The following is a 21,526-nucleotide window of genomic DNA, read 5'->3' on the forward strand; positions in this document are numbered from 1 at the left end:
TCCTTTTGAAGCTGTATACGCACTTGTAAAACAGACATAATCCTTCTCTGGAAGGGATTTACACTGTACCTGGAACATACTGACTCACACCTATAATCCTAGCGCTTTGGGAGGTCAAGGCGAGAGGATTGCTTGAGGTCAGGAGTTGTTGGCCAGCTTGGGCAATGTAGCAAGTCACTGTCTCTACAAAAAAAAAGAAAAAAAATTAGCTGGGCATGGTGGTGCACACCTCTTGTCCCAGTTACTCTGGAGCCTGAGGGAGGAGGTTTGCTTGAGCCTAGGAGTTCAAGGCTGAAGTGAGCTATGATCACACCACTGCACTCCAGGGTTGGTGACATTGTGGAACTCTGTCTCTTAAAAAAAAAAGAAAGAAAAAAGAAAAAAAGAAATAATCTGCTTTAATTGGAGAGTATGTATTTTGAATTTACATTGAACACTATTCATACCCATTGAAGTGTTTTCAATTTTGTATTTTACTTACCTTCTTCTGTTTTAGTATTTATAATAATTTGGTATATAACAAACATTCTGATTTTACAAATTCATATACAGAATAGTTGTAATCTAATGGATCAGTCTTTTATATTTCAGAATGTTGCTGGCACGTTAGAATTTCAACCAGGAGAAAGATATAAATACATTTCTGTAAACATCACTGATAACTCTATTCCTGAACTGGAAAAGTCTTTTAAAGTTGAGTTGTTAAACTTGGAAGGAGGAGGTAAGGCTGGTGATTCAAAAATATTAAGTATTTGCCTGTCTACCCATGCTGATGACAGCAGATTCCTTTACAAAAGTATGTTCCTTTGAATTAATCTTACTTAAATAAATGAATAAATTACTAATTTTTGGAGAGCAACCTGAAAGTTAGTAATCACTTAAGGCACATGATAATATACCATAATATATGTAGTAATATATCAATCATTTTTGATTGATAATGCCTGCCCTGGTAAAAAGAAAATTCTCCTCTCTACATAAACTTTTAGTATTCATTTTATAAATTAATGTTCAACTCACAGTTTCACATAGATATACTTTCTCTCTGAGGTTTGGTTAATTCTGAGTAAGATCTCTGTTTTTTATATGTACACCATGTTTGTGCTGTTTCTTCCCCCCTTTTTTTTACCCACTGATATTTTCCTAGAAGAGATGTGTTTTTAGAATGAACAGTGTAAGTGTACTAAGTCACCAGATTACAGTTAAGATCACCTCTGTCTTGTCCATTTGTTGCTGTAGCTCTGCTAGATCTATCTACAGGTACAACACTGTAAAATCTAGTCCTTCTGGATGATCTATTATGAGATGATTATTAATAAAAGAGGTCAGCAATACCTTAACTTCAATTCTGCTATTCAGAAAGCTCTGATTATCAAGGGATTTTGGAGTAAAAACTTATTTTATGATAAAACTCCTCTGCACTGAGTGAGGCTATTTATAATATTTATCCCAATTAGATGGAATACTTATTTGCAAAAGTGTTCATGTGTTTATCAGGTGGTACTGGGAGTGTTATGGAATACATATGATATGCATTGTATTACCTTTATAAGTTGAGAGATGATATGGTGTTTATCAGGACAGTCCCTTTCTTTACAAAACCTGGTATCTTTATCTCATTATTATTTATTATTTTGATGAAGAAAGTCAGAGTATATAAGCCATCCAAAAGAAAAATTGGTAGGACTGAAATATTAAAATTGTCTTTATGTATAAAGTAGGTATTTGGGGGTAAATATGCAAAATTTTTCTTTCCTTTGTTCTCAAATCTCAGGTGAGAGCAAGGAGGCCAACCAGTGTGTGGGAGCAGGGAAATGGTTAAACAGTGCTGAGCTTGGTTGAATGCATAAAACAGTAGAAATGTGCTGTATGACCCGTCTAGTAGGTGGCATATAAAAATATCAGCTTTTCTTGTCTTCCAGAGACAAGTCCTTGCATCTCCAAATCACTATTTGCATTACTAAAAAGGTTACTATAAAATATTTGAAAAGTTGCTCTTTGTATCACTTATAGCTAAAAATCCTTATATAATAGAAAGAGAAAATGTTAGCTAATATTGATTAATAATGGAATATTAATTAACTAATATTGATTAATAATGGAACATGAAATATTACTGAGATGATAATACTTGTGATATGACCACTTATAGTGATACTTGTGATTTTATTGAGAAACTTCTCCCCTTATCTCTAGAATATACATTGTTATATATTAATTGGACTTGAATACTCACTAGAAAACCAACCTTACAGTTTTGTAGGAAGCAATAGTGGCAGAAAATCTGATTTATTTCTTAGTGAGTTGGGATTGGAGGAAAAAGAATTTATACAATGACCTCTACTCCTGGACTCATACATAGGGACTGTCTAATATGTCAAGTAGCTTATAGGGCTAAATTCTTTAGAGAGTCAAGGACTTACTTCATCCTTTTTGACTATAAAACTGATGAAACTGATGATTCTACATAAGTATCCACAACCTGAATAGATGTCATATGCTAGTCAAAGCATATGTGGTGTTGAACTTCTTTCAGATGTCTTATGCTAGCCAAAGCATAAGTGGTGATGGACTTCCAGATAATGTGGGAGCAAAGCCATGTACCAGATATTTGCTGGAAATCCATTTTGCCTTTTAAGTCTATATGATGATTTCAGGTTCTGGGTGCCATAAATTCTCATATCTGGTATATCCCAGTCCTATTGACAGGGCAAAAAGAAAAGAGAGGGAGGATCTTCAACTAGCATGTCAATCAAGGATATTGGTAGAAGCTCATACATATGGATGTGGCTTTGCTGTTTTTACTCTCCTTCTGTTATATTGCTGTCATCACTGCCCTTCCTATCTTCTTTGTTTGCAAACATTTGGTAAAATAATGGTTGGGGTACGAGATGTATTGGGGGAAGGCATAACCATTTTTTCTTTATTATTACCAAAGTATTTTATATTTTGATAATACTATTTATTTTGCATTGTTTTATTTGATCTTTACAATTCTTAGTCTATTTCCTGCTGCTGTAACAGAGTACCACAGACTGGGCAATTTATAAGCAATAGAACGTTACTTGGCTCATGGTTCTGGAGGCTAGAAAGTCCGAGATTGGGGGGCTGCATCTTGTAGGGCATTCTTGATATATCATAACGTAGTGGAAGGCTCCACATGGTCAGAGCATATATATTAGAGGGCAAGAGAGGCTGAACTTGCTTCTACAAGAAACACATTCTTGCAGTAATGAACCCACTCCCAGGATAACAACATTAATTTATTCATGAGGGCAGAGTTGTCATGACCTGATCACTTCTTAAAGGCTCCAGTTCTCAACACTGTTGCATTTGCGATTAAATTTCCAACATGTGATCTTTGGGAAACACATTCAAACCATAGCTACAACATTTCTATAAAAGATAGCACCTTTCATAGGTGAGGAAACTGAGATACCAAGAAGTTTAGTGACTTGCTGAAATTTTTACAGCTGGCATCTTTCACAGCCAGGAAAGCAGAATTTTTAGACAGCTTGTCTAGGACTCTTTCCACAATGTCAGTAGCCAGAGGGTGATCAGGTTTGAGAATGGTAAATAAATGTGGTGGGGATTTGAATGTTTGGTTGGAAGGAAAGGCTAGATGCATTTCCCAATATTGAACTGGTTGTTGCGAATGGTAAGGTGACTGTTACAGATATATTAGGCCTAAGCATATGATTATATAATCAGATACATATTTTTAAAATATCTAAGATATTAGAAAATAATTTACATTGCTGTAAAAAGGTAAAAATTTAAAAATAATACTAGATTGACAGAAATGGGAAGTAGCAATTACAATCTACATGGGGTATTTCATGAAACTATGAATGAAATTTTGATAATTTGATAGCTTGACTGCTGCTATAATTTTACTATTTAAAATGATCCATTTCCTATGGAAGAATGCATGTTATTGGGTGAATATTACTGCATTTTCCTCTTTGCTTGATATAAGAGCTCTCAATTTTCTCATTGTGTCAATGTGTGTTGTGTGGGTTGTGTCTCTGTGTCTCCTTGTGAAGTAGCTGAAGTCTTTAGGGTTGATGGAAGTGGTAGTGGTGATGGGGACATGGAATTCTTCCTTCCAACTATTCACAAACGTGGTAAGCAGCTGTTCTAAGGTCCTTTGCTATTATATTATATATTTTTATTTTAACTTCTCATTTTCGAGACAGTACTAACCACTTACTGACAGCTACTATGCATAGGTCCTTTATGTATTTTATCTCATTAAGTGTCACAGCAACTTTGTGAAGTATTATTTGCTCCATGTTGTAGTCACCCAGCTGGAAAAGGATCAAGTCAGAATCATATCCCTTTCTGCTTCCAAAATCCAGACTCTTCTTCCTGTATGAACCTAATGCAGTTTCCTGATTCTAACTGTGTTAGAAATTTCACTTGAATGTCATTTATAAAAATGATTGTTGGGAAACATTTTGCATAGCTTTGAATACCTAAAAGACATCAATTGAAAATTTGTATTTTCATTTTAAATACATTGCACTTATTTTCTGTACAAAAAGAAATACGGATTTTTATATGTAAAATTTAATGAAAACAAATGGGGAGTAATCCCAGCACTTTGGTAGGCCAAAGCAGGCTGATCACCTGAGTTCAGGAGTTCGAGACCAGCCTGACCAACATAGTGAAACCCTGTCTCTACTAAAAATAGAAAAATTAGCTGGGCGTGGTAGTGTGTGCCTGTAATACCAGGTATTTGGGAGGCTGAGGCAGGAGAATCGCTTGAAGGCAGAGGTTGAGTGAACCAAGGTTTTGTCATTGCACTCCAGCTTGGGTGACAGAGCAAGACTCTGTCTCAAAGAAAAAAAACAAGAACAAAGTGGGAAAAAGAAATTAGGAAGAAAATAAATGGAAGGAGAGTTGGCAATTAATGAGGGTAATATTGAAAAGAGGGTGCCTTCTGAAGGAAATGTATATATAAACATGATTTAGTTTTTTACCTTAAATATTTTTTCAGATGTGAAAAGCATACTTAGAATGTTTGTTTCTTGAAGAAGAGCATTTTCTAATCCTCAAATCTTTCTTTTTTCATAATGTCAGGTTTTACATTTTAGTGTCAGAATTCATGATTTCGCCCTCTTCTTCCCTAACTTCCATCAATGCCTCATGCAACTGCTGTAATTAATTACTCTTATTACTTTTAGAATTGTTCATTTTCTAGTCTGCAGACATTAATGCAACATAAAAATTGAACATACTTTTTAGGAAAAAATGAAATGCCTCTTTAGATCTTGGCATCTTTTAAGCTACAGAATAGGACTATTTAGGATCAAGAGAGACAGATTTATAGTGTAATCACATGATGAAAAAAATGGGCCAAGAATTCATGCACATTGGAAACCAAGAATCTGTTCAGCCAGAATAACTAAAATCATAGGGAAACTACTTACTATTTCATGAAAGTAAGAGTCATTCTGGCTCAAGTTCTTTTGAGGTCAGCAAAGGGCGTGGGAGACCTTCCTCATATACTCTGTGTGGAAGAATGTTCTCTTTCATAGAGAAGAAAAAGAAAAACAAGTTTTCCTTGTTCATCTCCAAGTGCATATGCAGCACTTGTACATCACATTGGTGCCAAAGTAGAGAGAGGTCATAAAAGCATGAATATATGTGGCACCCATTTGTGTCTGCCTTTCTTTCTAAAACAAATTAGAATGTACTCAGTGAATGGAAGGACTCTTTTCAAAAAGTTGTTTCTTGGCTTTTCCTTTGGTTTGTAAATTACTGATTAACATATTTTTTTCTATCTGTTGGAACTTGTTCATGCAGCCAGTCTAGGAGTGGCTTCCCAAATTCTAGTGACAGTTGCAGCCTCTGACCATGCTCATGGCGTATTTGAATTTAGCCCTGAGTCACTCTTTGTCAGTGGAACTGAACCAGAAGATGGGTGTAGCACTGTTGTATTAAATGTGAGTACCTTTTTTTCCTTCATTTCTAGACACTTTCTATTGTTTTATAAACTGCACTGTGTTATGAAAGTGTGTTTTATGTTTTCCTTATTTTGTGTGGGCTGAGGGGAATGAGCCTATTGACACAGGCAATACAAATTGGTAATTGAACAGTGATTTAGCATTTATTTTTGTCTTTAATATTGCACATGGAGTCATTGTTTAATTCTGAGGATCTTTGACCCTTTAAGGAATACAATGGAGCTTTACTACAAGTATTTATCTTATGTAGATTTTTGTGTTAGTTCAGATAGGTTGTGGTAACAAACATCTCTAAAATATTAATGCTTAATACAACAAAGATTTGTTTTTCATTCATAGTATGTATATGTCCAACTTAAGTTAGCAAGGGGCTCTGATTACCAGTCACTTTAGGAGCCGGCTATATCTCAGCAGGTGTTTTTATCTTCTTGGTGGAGGGAAATGTGGATGTGAAGAACAGCATACCAGCTCTTATAGCTTCTTTCTGGAAGTGATTTACATCAGTTTTACTTAACTTCCTTGTTCAGAGCAGGTCTCATGGCTGTGCCTAATATCAACGGTTGAAGTACAATTCTATCTTGTCTCTCTCCCATAAGGAAAGAAAAATCCAAAACATTTGTGAACAAGCAATAATAATAACTCTATATGATATGAGTGTGTGTTTGTGTGCCTACTCTTTTTTTTTAATTTCAGTAGAAATTAAGAAGGATTCATTGTTCAATGACTCACAGGAGCTAGCTGCTTGCTCAGCTTCCATATGAATAATGAAGAAATACCACTCAAACATATCCTTCTGTACTATTATGGCAGATTTTCAATAAATTGTTGTGCAATAAATTGAATAACCTTAGAAAGGCTAACTAATTACTCAGGAAAGAGAAAAAAAACATTAAAGGAAAAGATCAATTTTTATAAAATTGCTGTCTCTAATTTTCTTTTGATGTAACCATAATATTTCAAGAACAAATGAAAATTACTCTTAGTTGGGATTTACTTAGAGAAATTTTTAAGCTTTTCATTCTTAATATATTATTGACAAAAGCGTCTCTTTTTTCTTGAATGTGTTTTCTTATACCTTGGGTCAAATATGTTTTTTGGTGAGTTTGTTTACATAATATATTGAAGATAAAAGTAAATGTGATTTGTTTTAAAAATGAGTTTTACAGCTCAGTTTTCCGAAAAGCACCATTTATGTATGTACTTTTCAGAAAAATACATACCAATGATATGTATTCCTTACAATGAAATACGTATCATTTTGCAATGATTGTGAGGACTTTTATGAGTGTGCCTAAATGTAATACATTGTTAATCACATTTGATTTATTGGGGATAAAATAAAAGATAGACAGAAGATAGTTATAATTTAAATAGAAGCTACATTTTTTCATCAATTTATAGTTTCAATGAACAATCACTTTTGAAATTTTTATTATTTTGATGGTTTGTTTATTTTTTTAAGAGATAGGGTCTCTCTGTGTTGCCCAGGCTGGAGTGCAGTGGCACCATCATAGCTGACTGCAGCCTCTAACTCCTGGGCTCCAGTGATCCTCCTGTCTCAGTCTCCTGAGTAACTGGGACTAAGGCCTGTGCCACTACACTCGGCATAGACATTTAAAATATCCTCCATTTGTAGGACTCTCTGTGGGCCTTCAAAGATGGATAATATATGACCCCTGCCTGCAACAGTCTTGTAGTCTGGAGAAGAACTTATGTAAAATAAAATTGTGCTGCTATCATTAATGTATTTATAAGCCTCTAAGTAACTGGTTTTAATCTCTTTTAATAGGTTTTAATATTAAATATTTTGTAGGTTATAAGACATCATGGAACTCTGTCTCCAGTGACTTTGCATTGGAACATAGACTCTGATCCCGATGGTGATCTTGCCTTCACTTCTGGCAACATCACATTTGAGATTGGGCAGACGAGTGCCAATATCACTGTGGAAGTATTGCCTGACGAAGATCCAGAACTGGATAAGGCATTCTCTGTGTCAATCCTCGGTGTTTCCAGTGGTTCTTTGGGAGTTTATATTAATGCCACATTAATAGTTTTGGCTAGTGATGATCCATATGGGGTATTCATTTTTTCTGAGAAAAACAGACCTGTTAAAGTCAAGGAAGCAACGCAGAACATCACACTATCAATAATAAGGTTGAAAGGCCTCATGGGAAAAGTCCTTGTCTCATATGCAACACTAGATGATATGGAAAAACCACCTTATTTTCCATCTAATTTAGCTAGAGCAACTCAAGGAAGAGACTATATACCAGCTTCTGGATTTGCTATTTTTGGAGCTAATCAGAGTGAGGCAACAATAACTATTTCAATTTTGGATGATGATGAGCCAGAAAGATCTGAATCTGTGTTTATCGAACTACTCAACTCTACTTTAATAGCTAAAGTACAGAGTCGTCCAAGTAAGTATCCCTTAGTGTGTTATTATTATTATTAGCCATCAGAATCCTAAAACAATAAATTTTAAATTTGATATAACAGACAATTATATAAAAAATAGTAAACTCTAACTTTGAAAGTGTCCTCTTACAACAGTTTACCTGTAAGGCAACTGGAAGCTGGACACATTTTGTCTTAGAAATTCTGTTCTAAAAGTCAGTTACACTCCTGGCTAAATTTTAAAAGCTCCTGTGTAATCCAGGTGTAACTGACCTCTAGTACTTTGTGCTGTATACTGTAACTTTCAAAACATTTTGGAATCAATCTGAGGAGTCCAAGGAAAGTCTTAGTAGCAACAGCCCGAGCCTCTCTCATCTTGATCTACTTCCGGAAGATTCTCTAACTAACACAAGCTCTTTGTTTTGGCGAGAAGCATGTAGTTCTGGCAACTGCATGAGGGAAGGGGTCAGGGCTGTGTAGCAGTAAGAAATTGTGAAAATTTTTAGGTTGCTGTGAGGTTTGAGAAGCCATTGGGCCAAAACTCCCAGGAGAATGGCTACTACTTTATAGCAGAAGCCGCTGAACCAGATCCTCTATCCAATGTCAGTCACTCCTCATTCCTCATTTATATACCCCATTAGTGGATCATGATTAGTGGATTCATATCCCCCATCAGTGGATCATCATTAGTGGATTTATATTCTACATCAATGGATCATCATCAGTGGATCGATTCATATCCCCCATCAGTGGATACATATCCCCCATCAGTGGAGGATGGGCAATATGAATGAGGAATGACTGACACTGGGCAGAGGATCTGGTGTAGCAGCCTCTGCTTGAAAGTAGTGGCCACTCTCCTTGGAATTTTGACTCAGTAGCTTTGAAGAGGGAGTGGACTGGGTATGGATGGGAGCAGGACTGGAGCTTGTAGAGCTGAAAGCAGCTATTATATTACAGCTTGTTCATTAGTCACATCTTTCTAGGAAGACCTATAGCTCTAGAAAGGTGTTTTTAAATAAAGAGAAGACTGTAGATCTGGAATAAGGGAACAGATTAAGGAAGAAAGATCAGTGATATTAATTCAATATTAATTTTAGGACAATGTGTTTAGGAAAACAAGTAAACCTTCTTTAAGAAACTGTAGTTGTATAGCCTAAAACGTAAGATTCCAAGATCTGCATGTTGACTGTGTTCTGCCATGTGGATTAACACTTCTTACAAGTAAGCTTCTTTACTTTACTGTAACACTTGGATGAGTATGTTGTGTGGGGTGACCAGCATTTTTGTCCATGATGTAAATGCAGTCCAGGGTTATAGAAAAAAATTATAGGACAATTGCTAATGTTACATCTTCAGATTACAAGGTAAAACATCCTCATGCACAATGCCCGCCTTGACATCTTTTTAAAGCAAAATTTAGGATCAGTTATAATTGCAAAGAAATTAAGATAAAACTCAAGAATTAGTCTTATTAAGAATTATAGAATATAGCCTGATTTTCGAGGAACTCACAGTCTGTTGACATGGAAATAAAACCATGAGGGAGTATCACATATCACAATGGCTATTAGCTGTGGCTCTTGGCCGCAGATAATTTATGTTCCAGTATATAATAATAAATTGTTGGACATGATCTTTTTAAGCCCCAGTTTCCTTACATGTAACATAGAAATATTATGAGGATTAAATATGGCAATACTGTGTATGTAAAAATATAGTGTCCGATGCATGGTAAGCATTTTATAAACATGAACAATTATTATTAATAAGGTAGTATAAGCAGAATATGTGCTATGGAATGGAAGAAGCAATCAACATAAATTTCATGCTTGATATTTTTCTTGAACCATGTAACATACATGGGACAGTTCAGAATAGGTATAAAGCTGTGATGTGGGATAATTGAAGAACAATTAAGTACAAATCTGTATGATATTGACTCAGATTTTAATAGCCAATATTGATTTAAGACCTAATAGGGTCTTTGCTGCTCTACTGGGAGTGTAATCATCAATATTCATGAGTAAGGAGAGCAGTGTGAGAAAACTGGCTATTAGCACCTGGCTAAGGGCATAGGGCAGATAAATAGTCATGGATAACTGAAGGTTATATATCTGGTTTGGTAAGGAATTATAGATATGGAGCTGAAGATTAGGCAAACCCTCACAGAATGCCCCAGGATTGTGTCCAACAGATACTCATCTAAGACCTTAGATAACTTTGTCAACTTATTTGTTGTACCTCTGATTCCTCATCTATAGACAGTCTTCCTTACCTCATGGATATGGTGTGGGATTACCTGACTTACTTAATACACAAAAAGTGCTTAGAACAATACATGGCATGTAGTTCCACACTCAGAAAATGTCACCTGCTGCTGCAGCTGTCTATGTTATTGCCATTCTTTCCTAATTTAGTTGAAGTTAATTTTATTACATTGATTCATAGTTTATGATTTTAACTGTGACATAATTGGGCTCATGTCATTGAAATTAAATAGTGTTATTACCAGTATTTAGGTTAAACTGTTTGAAAATGTTAAATTTTTTCACAATCACATACTTCCAAATACCATGGTTGTTTGAAAGTATTCTAAATATGAACTCAAAAATAATAAGAGTTTGTTTTTGTTTCATTTGTGTTAAAGGGTTATTTTTTAATATTGTTTTGGCAAGGGTGCTATTGGAATTGAACCGAGAAAAATCAGGCAGAGTTTGTGGAGGGCTCTGTATGCCTTCAAAATAAGTATTGCTCCCTCTGAAATCAGTAAAAATAAGAAAGGAGCTTTAAAATTATCTACCACACTCCATTATAACAGGGTTGATGCAGTCTTGAGGCTGACTCTGATTGCTGGATGAGTGGATTCATCCACTGGGGTAACAAACTGCCATAAACTGGGTGACTGAGAAAAGAAATTTATTCCTCACAGTTCTGAAGGCTGGTGAGTGCCGTGATTAAGGTGCCAGCAGATTCAGGCTGGGAAGTGCCATGATTAAGGTGCCAGCAGATTCAGTGTCTGGTGACGGCCTCCTTCCTGGGTCTTGTGGAAGCGTTGAGGGGTCTTTGTCTCTCTCAGTCCTCTTTTATATGGCGCTAACCCCATTTATAAGGGTCCCACCCCTTTAACCTAATCACCTTCAAAGGCTCCACCTCTTAATACTATCACCACAGGGATTAGGATTTAAACGTATGAATTTTGGGACGGGGGAACACAAATCTTCAGATCATAGTAACAAAGTAGTTCAGTGACTTTACTAATTGGGATTGGGCAGTGCAGAACAGGTTTGTCAAGGAAGAAGGTGAGGCAGTATTTAGAGTATGATGATTTGCAGCTAGTCTTTGGGGTCAAGGAACTAAATTAGTTTCCTACTCAATTTTGTAACTGAAATACTGTTTTGTTTTAATGGCATAGCGAACCAATTAGAAGAGCATCATTCCATAGATTTCATCATCTGTTGTAATATTATGTAAAGTGATGATTAATTATACTCATGATTTTTTCCTTTTTGATAACTTTTCAATACATATTAAAATATTTCTGTAGGTAACTGTTCTTTTGCTATAAATTCTATAATAAAAATTTCTCTGGAATGTAAGCTACAAGAGAGCCGGGACATTCTGTTTAGTTTATTTTTGAATCCCGAATGTCTACATTAATGCTGGTGCATACTAAGCAATACATATTCTTAAATATAAATAGTAGAGGGAAAACCCCAAATGAGAGTCCTATTTAGGGGATGGAGCCTTGCTGAGGTTTCTTGATCACTTTTGGCCAGTTATTGGAATTTTGATAACTTTCTCTGTTCTATTTGGATCTTCTGTCTTTCAGTTCCAAATTCTCCACGTCTTGGGCCTAAGGTAGAAACTGTTGCCCAACTAATTATCATTGCCAATGATGATGCATTTGGAACTCTTCAGCTCTCAGCACCCATTGTCCGAGTGGCAGAAAGTCATGTTGGACCCATTATCAATGTGACTAGAACAGGAGGAACATTTGCAGATGTCTCTGTGAAGTTTAAAGCTGTGCCAATAACTGCAATAGCTGGTAAGAAAAGACATCTAAAAAGCAGTACGTACAGTGGGACATACACACAGAGGGACATGTATCCTTGATTAATAAAGTCTCTCAAAGATGCAGTTAGGATAATCAACTAGAAAACTAGAAATACTCTTGTATCTTTTTCAAGGGACAAATCTAGAGTTTTTATATATTTATGACACTGAACTTGTAGACTTTGCAAAATGTTTTGGCAAAATTATCTATGAATTTAAAAACTATAATGACCAAAATATGCACAAATCTATGAAAAGTAAACCGAGGAAATCACTGGCTTTCTCTGAGTGTACTCAGTTTTGAAAGGGATTCACATGTCAATGACTGCTGAGGAATGCAGGGGAAAATGGGCAGTGACATGCTTTCAGAGCTTGGCAGCAGCCTTGTCTCTGGATCCCTTTATCTTGCTTGCTTATTTATTTGTGAAGAGCAAGGAAGAGGCAATAGTTAGCATTAACTATTTTATGTATAAGTAAAATGACTTCATCGCTAGATGCATATATTAGAAAACTGCCTGCTTTGATAGTGCAGTCCCAGCATCCAGAGGGAGATTTGCCTGAGAATTATTCAATTAGTATCTCTCTAGTGTGCTCTCAGAGGAACAGGAGTGTGAATGGGTGGGATGCTATGCTTGATTTTTAAAAAATAAGTAATCTGGACATAATACTTGCTTGAAAAGACAATAAACCAGGCCCATTTAATATCTAACTGGTGTGGGCTGGGGTTGCTCTTAGCAATGTCTGGCTGCCTCTAGAGGGCCTCACACATTAACAGATGGTGGGGCTTTGTCAGTGTTCTAAGTAATTAGACCCCAGTCTTCCTAGGAAGTGTCTCTCTTTTTCCCACCCATTTTTTTTTAAACAGAAAACAAAGCCCCTGCCATCCTGAGCAGTACTCAGTAGCGGCTTTTAATCCAACTATGTAAGAAAGTCTTTTTGTGTCCAGCTGTAAAATTGATGATGCTAGTGTGCCCATATCTGTGCAGTGGTTTAATTTATCTCTCCAGTAACATTACAATTCTAGTTCTGTTCTTTCTTCTAAAAGTACACTTTTTTTTTTGTAGATAAGGGTGGGGCTATCATGTAATGAATGATTCTCTCTCTATTTATATGTATAAATAGACCAAATATGTATACATCTTTCTGAAGGTGAAGGAATGAACTTGAACACCCCTAGGAAGTCTTTTTCATTATTTTGTAATATTGTCAAACCCATTTTTCTACTGAGAGAGGTAAAAGTCTTCTTGCTTAGAATAATTGTAGTCAATATCCTCAAAAAAGTATTTCCAAGTAGATCCATAAAGTTTGATAACTAATAATTTTTCCCTAGTATATGGAATGTTTGTGATCATATTTTAGAAGTCTTAGCATTTTACTTTTGGTCTTTTTAGGTGAAGATTATAGTATAGCTTCATCAGATGTGGTCTTGCTAGAAGGGGAAACCAGTAAAGCTGTGCCAATATATATCATTAATGACATCTATCCTGAGCTGGAAGAATCTTTTCTTGTGCAACTGCTGAATGAAACAACAGGAGGAGCCAGACTAGGGGCTTTAACAGAGGCAGTCATTATTATTGAGGCCTCTGATGACCCCTATGGATTATTTGGTAGGAAGACTATTTTGTGTTTCTCTTTGACTTGTCTGTATGTACAGAACATAGATAATGATATTTTCTTTACTTTTAGAGACTTAGAATTGATCTGATCATGTTTTCTTTCTTCACCTGCTGTTACTGACACATAGGACATCTGTGCAGAGTCATTGGCAGTGGTTAATGATTGTTTAAAAAAGAAATCAGTCTCTTAGTATATATAGAGAAGTCACATACTATTGGCTTTTGGGTCAGACCTGGCTACTATATGTGTTTTGTGAGTCTTAGGCTATTCTTTAAAAAAATAATAATTTATAGAAATTTACACAAAAATTTGGATTTCTGGGCTCTCTTGATAATTAGGAAATCTGGCAATATCAAGCTCCTTTTCCAGCATAACATCAGCCATGGGAACCAAATAGCCACTGCCCCTCTGGAATAGCTTGCACTGTGCAGTCAGCTTCTGTGCTCACTGGACTTGTCACTCATGTCTGGTATAGACTTGAACTCTGTGGGCTTTGTGGTTTCTGCTTCTATCACTGTGAAAGATAATTTGGAAATTTTGGCAGGGCTGACCAATTTGTATCACAGCATATTACTCTGGTCTTTGTGGGTTGTAGCTACTTAGATTGCTTAAGGGGAAAAGGAGTCCACCATAGGATGGTGCTTGGTTAACTTTATGATATCTCTATTTCACTTTGTATTTAAAATTAACTCTGCTCTGTCTACCCTTCAGGTTTTCAGATTACTAAACTTACTGTAGAGGAACCTGAGTTTAACTCAGTGAAGGTAAACCTGCCAATAATTCGAAATTCTGGGACACTTGGCAATGTTACTGTTCAGTGGGTTGCCACCATTAATGGACAGCTTGCTACTGGCGACCTGCGAGTTGTCTCAGGTAATGTGACCTTTGCCCCTGGGGAAACCATTCAAACCTTGTTGTTAGAGGTCCTGGCTGACGACGTTCCGGAGATTGAAGAGGTGAGAGGAATGGCTAGTATAGAATGACACTGTAAATCATACCTTATCTTAGTGACTAGAACAGATGGCTGTTGTGACATTTTGGAGAGGATGTCAAATAAATTATTCCTGCAAGAATGTTCAAACTATGGTAGTGTGAAAGTGATCCTTACAGTTGACAAAAGCAGGAATATTCTAGAAATAGATTGTATACATATGTCAGTTTACTACTATAAGACTTTTTTTGGTACAATTACATTGTATTGTTCAACATTTTGGTTAAATGGATAAATACATGTATATAGATCTGTCATAATTTATACATTTGTTCTGTATAAACTGTTTTCTTTTTGAGATGGAGTTTCTCACTTGTTGCCCAGTCTGGTGTGCAATAGCATGATCTCAGCTCACTGCACCCTATGCTTCCCGGGTTTAAGCAATTCTCCTACCTCAGGCTCCCAAGTACCTGGGATTACAGGTGCACGCCACCATGCCCAGCTAAATTTTCTAGTTTTAGTAGAGATAGGGTTTCACCATGTTGGCCAGACTGGTCTTGAACTCCTGACCTCAGGTGATCCACCCTCCTCGGCCTCCCCAGGCCTGGCCTGTTCTGTATAAACTCTTAATTTATATTTATACTCCCTTCTTGCTTGGGTGTGAGCCAGTCAATCTTAATATTATTGTGGTTTTCCATTCATTCATTCACTTATTCTTCAACCATTGTTGAGAATTTACTATATGAAAAGTACCATGCTAGATACATCTTCCTGGTATTTCCTTTTCATGATGAAGCAGCAAGGTGGCAAATATAAGTAGAAAAATTAATCACTAACATATAATAGCTGAAGATAATTTTATTGTATAAAATTCAAGTATTATTAAAATTTAGATATCATAAATTACTTTTAATAGCATTATTCTTTAATAGTAGAAAATTTTATAGAAGTTCATAAAATTTATTTTGAATGTGAATTGTGCCATTTTTCACTTCTAAAATAGATATTCATTAGCACATGTAACACATTTCTCTTTTCTTCTCTCTAAATTTAGGTGACATTACAATATGTTTTTGTTTTAAATTTTGTCAAAGAATTTTATTTAAGATAATGTGGGAAATAAAGCATAGTATATTAACTCTCCATTAAAATGTGTATTTCAGATTTTTTAAAAAAAGGTATAGGACATAAAAGTCATATTATTGAAATGGTAAACATAAACAGGGATCTTAAAATTGAGTCACATGATTATGTAACAATATTAAGGAGTTTAAACAGCCTATATTTCTTATGTCTAACCAGGTTCTATTATTAAATGTTGATGATGGGTTATTCTGTTACATGCTAGGTTTGTAAGTGTAATTGGGGGATTTCTTTTAGTCCGTTTATATTTCATAACATTTTGTTCTTGTACTTGCATGTAAATGTTTGATTTTTTCCCTTGAACCATTTTTATTCTAATTTCAGAACTGTGATGCTGTTAAGGAAGTTTTCACTGTGTTTTTAGGTTATCCAGGTGCAACTAACTGATGCCTCTGGTGGAGGTACTATTGGGTTAGATCGAATTGCAAATATTATTATTCCTGCCAATGATAATCCTTATGGTACAGTAGCCTTTCTTCAGACGGTTTATCGTGTTCAAGAGCCTCTGGAAAGAAGTTCCTGTGCTAACATAACTGTCAGGCGAAGGTATATGAGATGGCTACTTGCATCTGTGGGAGTGATGAGAGTTGTGGGGTGGTGGGGAAGGATCCCTTGCACAGTTAAATAATTTAGGTTTTGAGTTTTTTTCTATATCATAAATTAGTTTGTAGGTTATTTAATTTGTTAATTGAATTATGCTTATTAGTATGAAGAACCTGTCCTTTACCATACCTATTGTTGGTGAAATTGGTAATAAATTTTACATCACTGCTTTAATCTGTAATTTGTTACAATTAGTACTTAAATATAACTGGCTTCTAAATTAAAGAACATTTGTATGATGTATGAAGAGGTGATTTTCAGGTTCTGTTTTTCTTGTGTTTTTTTTTTTTTTGGTGGTGTTGTTGTGAGGCAGCATTGGGTTCACTGAGCTCCTTCAGAAATAGAAAACAGGATTTCGGGAACTTGTGGCAAAGTACAGTCATCCTTCTGGTATCCACAGGGGATTAATTGCAAGGTCCTCGGGTATAATAAAATCCTTGGATGCTCCCCTTATATAAAGTGGTGTAAAATATAAAATTTGCATATAACCTTTGCGCAGCCATCCATATACTTTAAATCATCTCTAGATTACTTATAATACCTAATAGTAAATGCTATGTAAATAGTTGCTATACTGGACTGGTTTTAAAAGTTTATATTTATTTATTTATTTTCTGAATATTTTTGATCTGCAGTCTTGAATCCACAGATGTAGAATTTGTGGATAAGGAGGGCTGACTGTTACTACATTTCTTCTAAATGTAGTCATGCTGTTATCATTGTTACTTTGTTTCTATTAAGTATAGCAATACAAATTAACTTTGTAATTTTGTTCTGAAGTCCTGAATTGGCATACCTTGGAAAATATTTTCATAGCTTGGTTAAAAATAAGTATTGTTTTGTTGAAAATTAGCAAGGTTTCTTTACGTGAGAAAAACAAAATGTTGGGAGACAAGTGTCATTAAGAAACAGAATTGTGTTTGTACGACAACTTTAAACATTTAAAAAAAAATTGAAAACCACTATCAGCATTCCTCTTCTCTATGTGTAATAACTTTGAGTGCTTAACTTGTCTTTTAATTGTCACTCCACATTTTAGCGGAGGGCACTTTGGTCGGCTGTTGTTGTTCTACAGTACTTCTGACATTGATGTAGTGGCTCTTGCAATTGAGGAAGGTCAAGATTTACTGTCCTACTATGAATCGCCAATTCAGGGGGTACCTGACCCACTTTGGAGAACTTGGGTGAATGTCTCTGCCGTGGGGGAGCCCCAGTATACCTGTGCCACTTTGTGCCTTAAAGAACATGCTTGCTCAGCATTTTCATTTTTCAGTGCTTCTGAGGGTCCCCAGTGTTTTTGGATGACATCATGGATCAGCCCAGCTGTCAACAATTCAGACTTCTGGACCTACAGGAAAAACATGACCAGGGTAGCATCTCTTTTTAGTGGTCAGGCTGTGGCTGGTAGTGACTATGAGCCTGTGACAAGGCAGTGGGCCATCATGCTAGAAGGTGATGAATTTGCAAATCTCACAGTGTCTATTCTTCCTGATGATTTCCCAGAGATGGATGAGAGTTTTCTAATTTCTCTGCTTGAAGTGCACCTCATGAACATTTCAGCCAGTTTGAGAAATCAGCCAACCATAGGACAGCCAAATACTTCTACAGTTGTCATAGCACTAAACGGTGATGCCTTTGGAGTGTTTGTGATCTACAGTATTAGTCCTAATACTTCCGAAGATGGCTCATTTGTTGAAGTTCAGGAGCAGCCACAAACGTTGGTGGAGCTGACGATACACAGGACAGGGGGCAGCTTAGGTCAAGTGGCAGTTGAATGGAGTGTTGTTGGTGGAACGGCTACTGAAGGTTTAGATTTTATAGGTGCTGGAGAGATTCTGACTTTTGCTGAAGGTAAGTGATGGCTCCAAATGGATTTCAGTTGCCCCTCGTGAAGTCATCATAGTCAATTTTTATGACAAAGTTTATAAGAATTCTTACTGTGTACATTCTGGTTAATATATAAAAATGTGGTTTTACTTTAGAAGAAAATAGAAGTTAACTGGCTTGTTAATAGTTAACATGACATCCATAGCCTGGTATAACCCTACATATGTAACTTTTTAGTTTTAAAAATAGAATTTTTTGGAATATGTGAATTTTATCCCTTTATGTTTGATAGTAGTGTCTTTAACAAAGCACAAGGGCAACTATAAGGCAAGTTCTAATTTTGTAAGGGAAATTTTAATAATGAGCTGTGTACCTACAGCCATACATGTTGGTAAGAAGCAGTGGTAGCTAGGAAAATTAGTATTAATTGATAAACATTTTCATAATAAATCAGGATATATCATCAGTGAAAATAATTTGTAAGTAAAAGCATAAACTTTGGTAACTGCATTTATATTACATTAATCCTAGTGATAGATCAATTTATAATACTGTGCCTACACTTGAGATCACTATTGTAAATTTTCATAAACATATAATGATATTTTACATGACCAGCTAATTAGAATTAGGATCAGGTTGAGTGGTTCTTCTTCAGGACTGGTTGATTCCTGTGCTATTTAAAATTGGGAAAATTAGTATGTTTAAAATAGTTTTCTTTGGGTGTGGGAAAGGTATCTTTACTGAGATTATTGACTAAATCCTCATTTGGGCAATTACATATTCTACAAAATTTTTAAAAACATAGTGGTTTTTTGATTGAAAAAATAATGTATACTCTAAAAACCTCAGAATATATAACAAAGGAAACTTTATTCATAATTCCATATTTTAGAACAATCCATTGTATTGTTGTTTAACTTTTTAGTGCATATACTTTTTTTTCGGAAACTAATTAGAGGTCATGGTACATATATACTGTGCTTTTTGAAACATATAATAAGCATAATGTTTTAAGAGTAAATTAAAAAAATTTTATAAAATATTTTTATAATCGTTATTTTTTAGTCAGTGATTTGAGGATTTAGTGGGATATGATATGCTTGACCGAAGATGGGAACAGGTTAGTAATTGGTAACTTTTCTATTTCAAAAGGAACAATGAAAATGTAATGAGGAGGGAGTGGAAATGAAAATATAAAGTTAGATTTTCCAGTGGTTTTGTTAATTACAAAGAAAGTTATATAAAAAGAAATAGCATTATATAAATTAGTATTACCATGAATTGTAATCTTAGTATCACACAAAATGGACTCTATTTTATAGCTATAGCTAACTTAGATTCTTAGATAATACACTCTCTTAAAGCAATCTTGACACTGCTGTATTGATGAAAATGCACTAGGGTCACAAAAGAGAGAACATGCATTTAATCTCCTTTCTCCTTTTCCCTGCCTTTTCTTTTCTCACTCTTTCATTCTCCCTCCAGAAAGTGGGGAGAAAATAAATTGGGGACACCTTAGGCTGAACAGTAGAAGCAATACTTGATTTAGGGACATTCTGTGGTGCCCTGTCTACTAGATCAAATTGCAAAGTAGATTGCTTGGACTTTGTGGCTGTCACGTGTCCCTTTGATTTCCTCTTTTGCTTCCTTTCTTCCTTGTGCTACTTCCTGGAACCTGGTACTCGATGCTATCATCTCATCCAGTTACTCAAAAATGCATCTCATTCAGGCTGGTTCCTTTGCTCAGAATTTGACATCCCTTTTTAGTTCCTCATTTCGACCACCATTCCCTAAGTGTCCCTGGTTTTTCAGGAAGGCATTGTGTTGAATATCTGATTAAAATTATCATAGTAATGCCAGAATGAGAATGAGACTCCACTCTCCTAAAGGGGGTTGTTTCTAAACAGAAGATACCTTTGAAGTTCTTTTCCTAGCTAGGTCACTGTTCTTGGCTAAAAACCAGAAAGTAAGGCCATGATTCTTTAAAATAATTCTACCTTTTAACATTTCCATAATTCAAAATGTCCTTCTCCATAATCTGTCTTCATTAATGAAACTCTACAGTGTTTGATATGGGAAAAGATATACATCTAATCATCAAAATTTGCTTATGTTGCCCATGATATGGAATTGTTATAGTTCACTTATATTTTTACTTAACTTTTAAAAATAGAAATTATTTTGGGCCTTTCTGAGTTCTCTGTGTTGGTGATTTTGTTACTTTGGTTTTTATTCCATTAATGTTTTTATAGGTGAAACAAAAAAGACAGTCATTTTAACCATCTTGGATGATTCTGAACCAGAGGATGACGAAAGCGTCATAGTTAGTTTGGTGTACACCGAAGGTGGAAGTAGAGTTTTGCCAAGCTCCAACACTGTTACAGTGAACATTTTGGCCAATGACAATGTGGCAGGAATTGTTAGCTTCCAGACAGCTTCCAGATCTGTCATAGGCCATGAAGGTGGGTTCCTTTTTTTGTTAAGCATATTCATTTTCTTTTCCATGGATGTTGTTTTTTATGTAGTTCTTTAAAACTTCTAATGTTTTTTCCCTTTCATTATTTTGTTGAACTCTGTGTGTGTGTGTGTGTGTGTGTGTGTGTGTGTGTGTTAATCTGCATAGAACCGTCTTTGGGAGAAGGCTTTATCATGAACTGTTTAACCAGATTTAGGAGCCTTGCAAACTAATACTATGTTCTAGCTTGCCATTCTCTACTGGTATGATTTTAAGGAAGTGAAACCTAGAATACTTAGTTTTCCCGTCTGTTAAATGATACAAAATATTACTTCGTAGGTTTCTTTGTGAGGATTAAGTGAGCTAATAAAGGTGAAGAGCTTAGCATAGTTACTGGCGAGGATACCATATGCTCAATGGTAGCTGTCGATATCAAACAGTGAAACACTGGCAACCGTTTAAAAACAAGTAATAGTTTATAATCAGTGAATATTTTAGCTTGGATTCTATGTTATGTTT

General features: G+C 35.5%; 1 protein-coding gene across 1 annotated transcript in view; it reads left to right on the forward strand.

Moving 5' to 3' along the window:
* The window catches only part of ADGRV1 (adhesion G protein-coupled receptor V1), a 556,842-nt gene that overhangs the window by 100,298 nt on the left and 435,018 nt on the right, over positions 1-21,526 (forward strand). The window contains exons 25-34 of the mRNA XM_064376126.1: positions 592-721; positions 4,047-4,127; positions 5,812-5,951; positions 7,786-8,395; positions 12,205-12,420; positions 13,820-14,035; positions 14,757-15,001; positions 16,484-16,665; positions 17,762-18,573; positions 20,805-21,014. Of these exons, the coding sequence (XP_064232196.1) occupies positions 592-721; positions 4,047-4,127; positions 5,812-5,951; positions 7,786-8,395; positions 12,205-12,420; positions 13,820-14,035; positions 14,757-15,001; positions 16,484-16,665; positions 17,762-18,573; positions 20,805-21,014 (2,842 nt within the window). The remainder of the gene's footprint in view (positions 1-591; positions 722-4,046; positions 4,128-5,811; positions 5,952-7,785; positions 8,396-12,204; positions 12,421-13,819; positions 14,036-14,756; positions 15,002-16,483; positions 16,666-17,761; positions 18,574-20,804; positions 21,015-21,526) is intronic.

The sequence above is a fragment of the Aotus nancymaae genome, unplaced genomic scaffold, assembly GCF_030222135.1.
Source record: "Aotus nancymaae isolate 86718 unplaced genomic scaffold, 86718_ANA_hifiasm-v0.15.2.pri h1tg000014l, whole genome shotgun sequence".
Lineage (NCBI taxonomy): Eukaryota > Metazoa > Chordata > Mammalia > Primates > Aotidae > Aotus > Aotus nancymaae.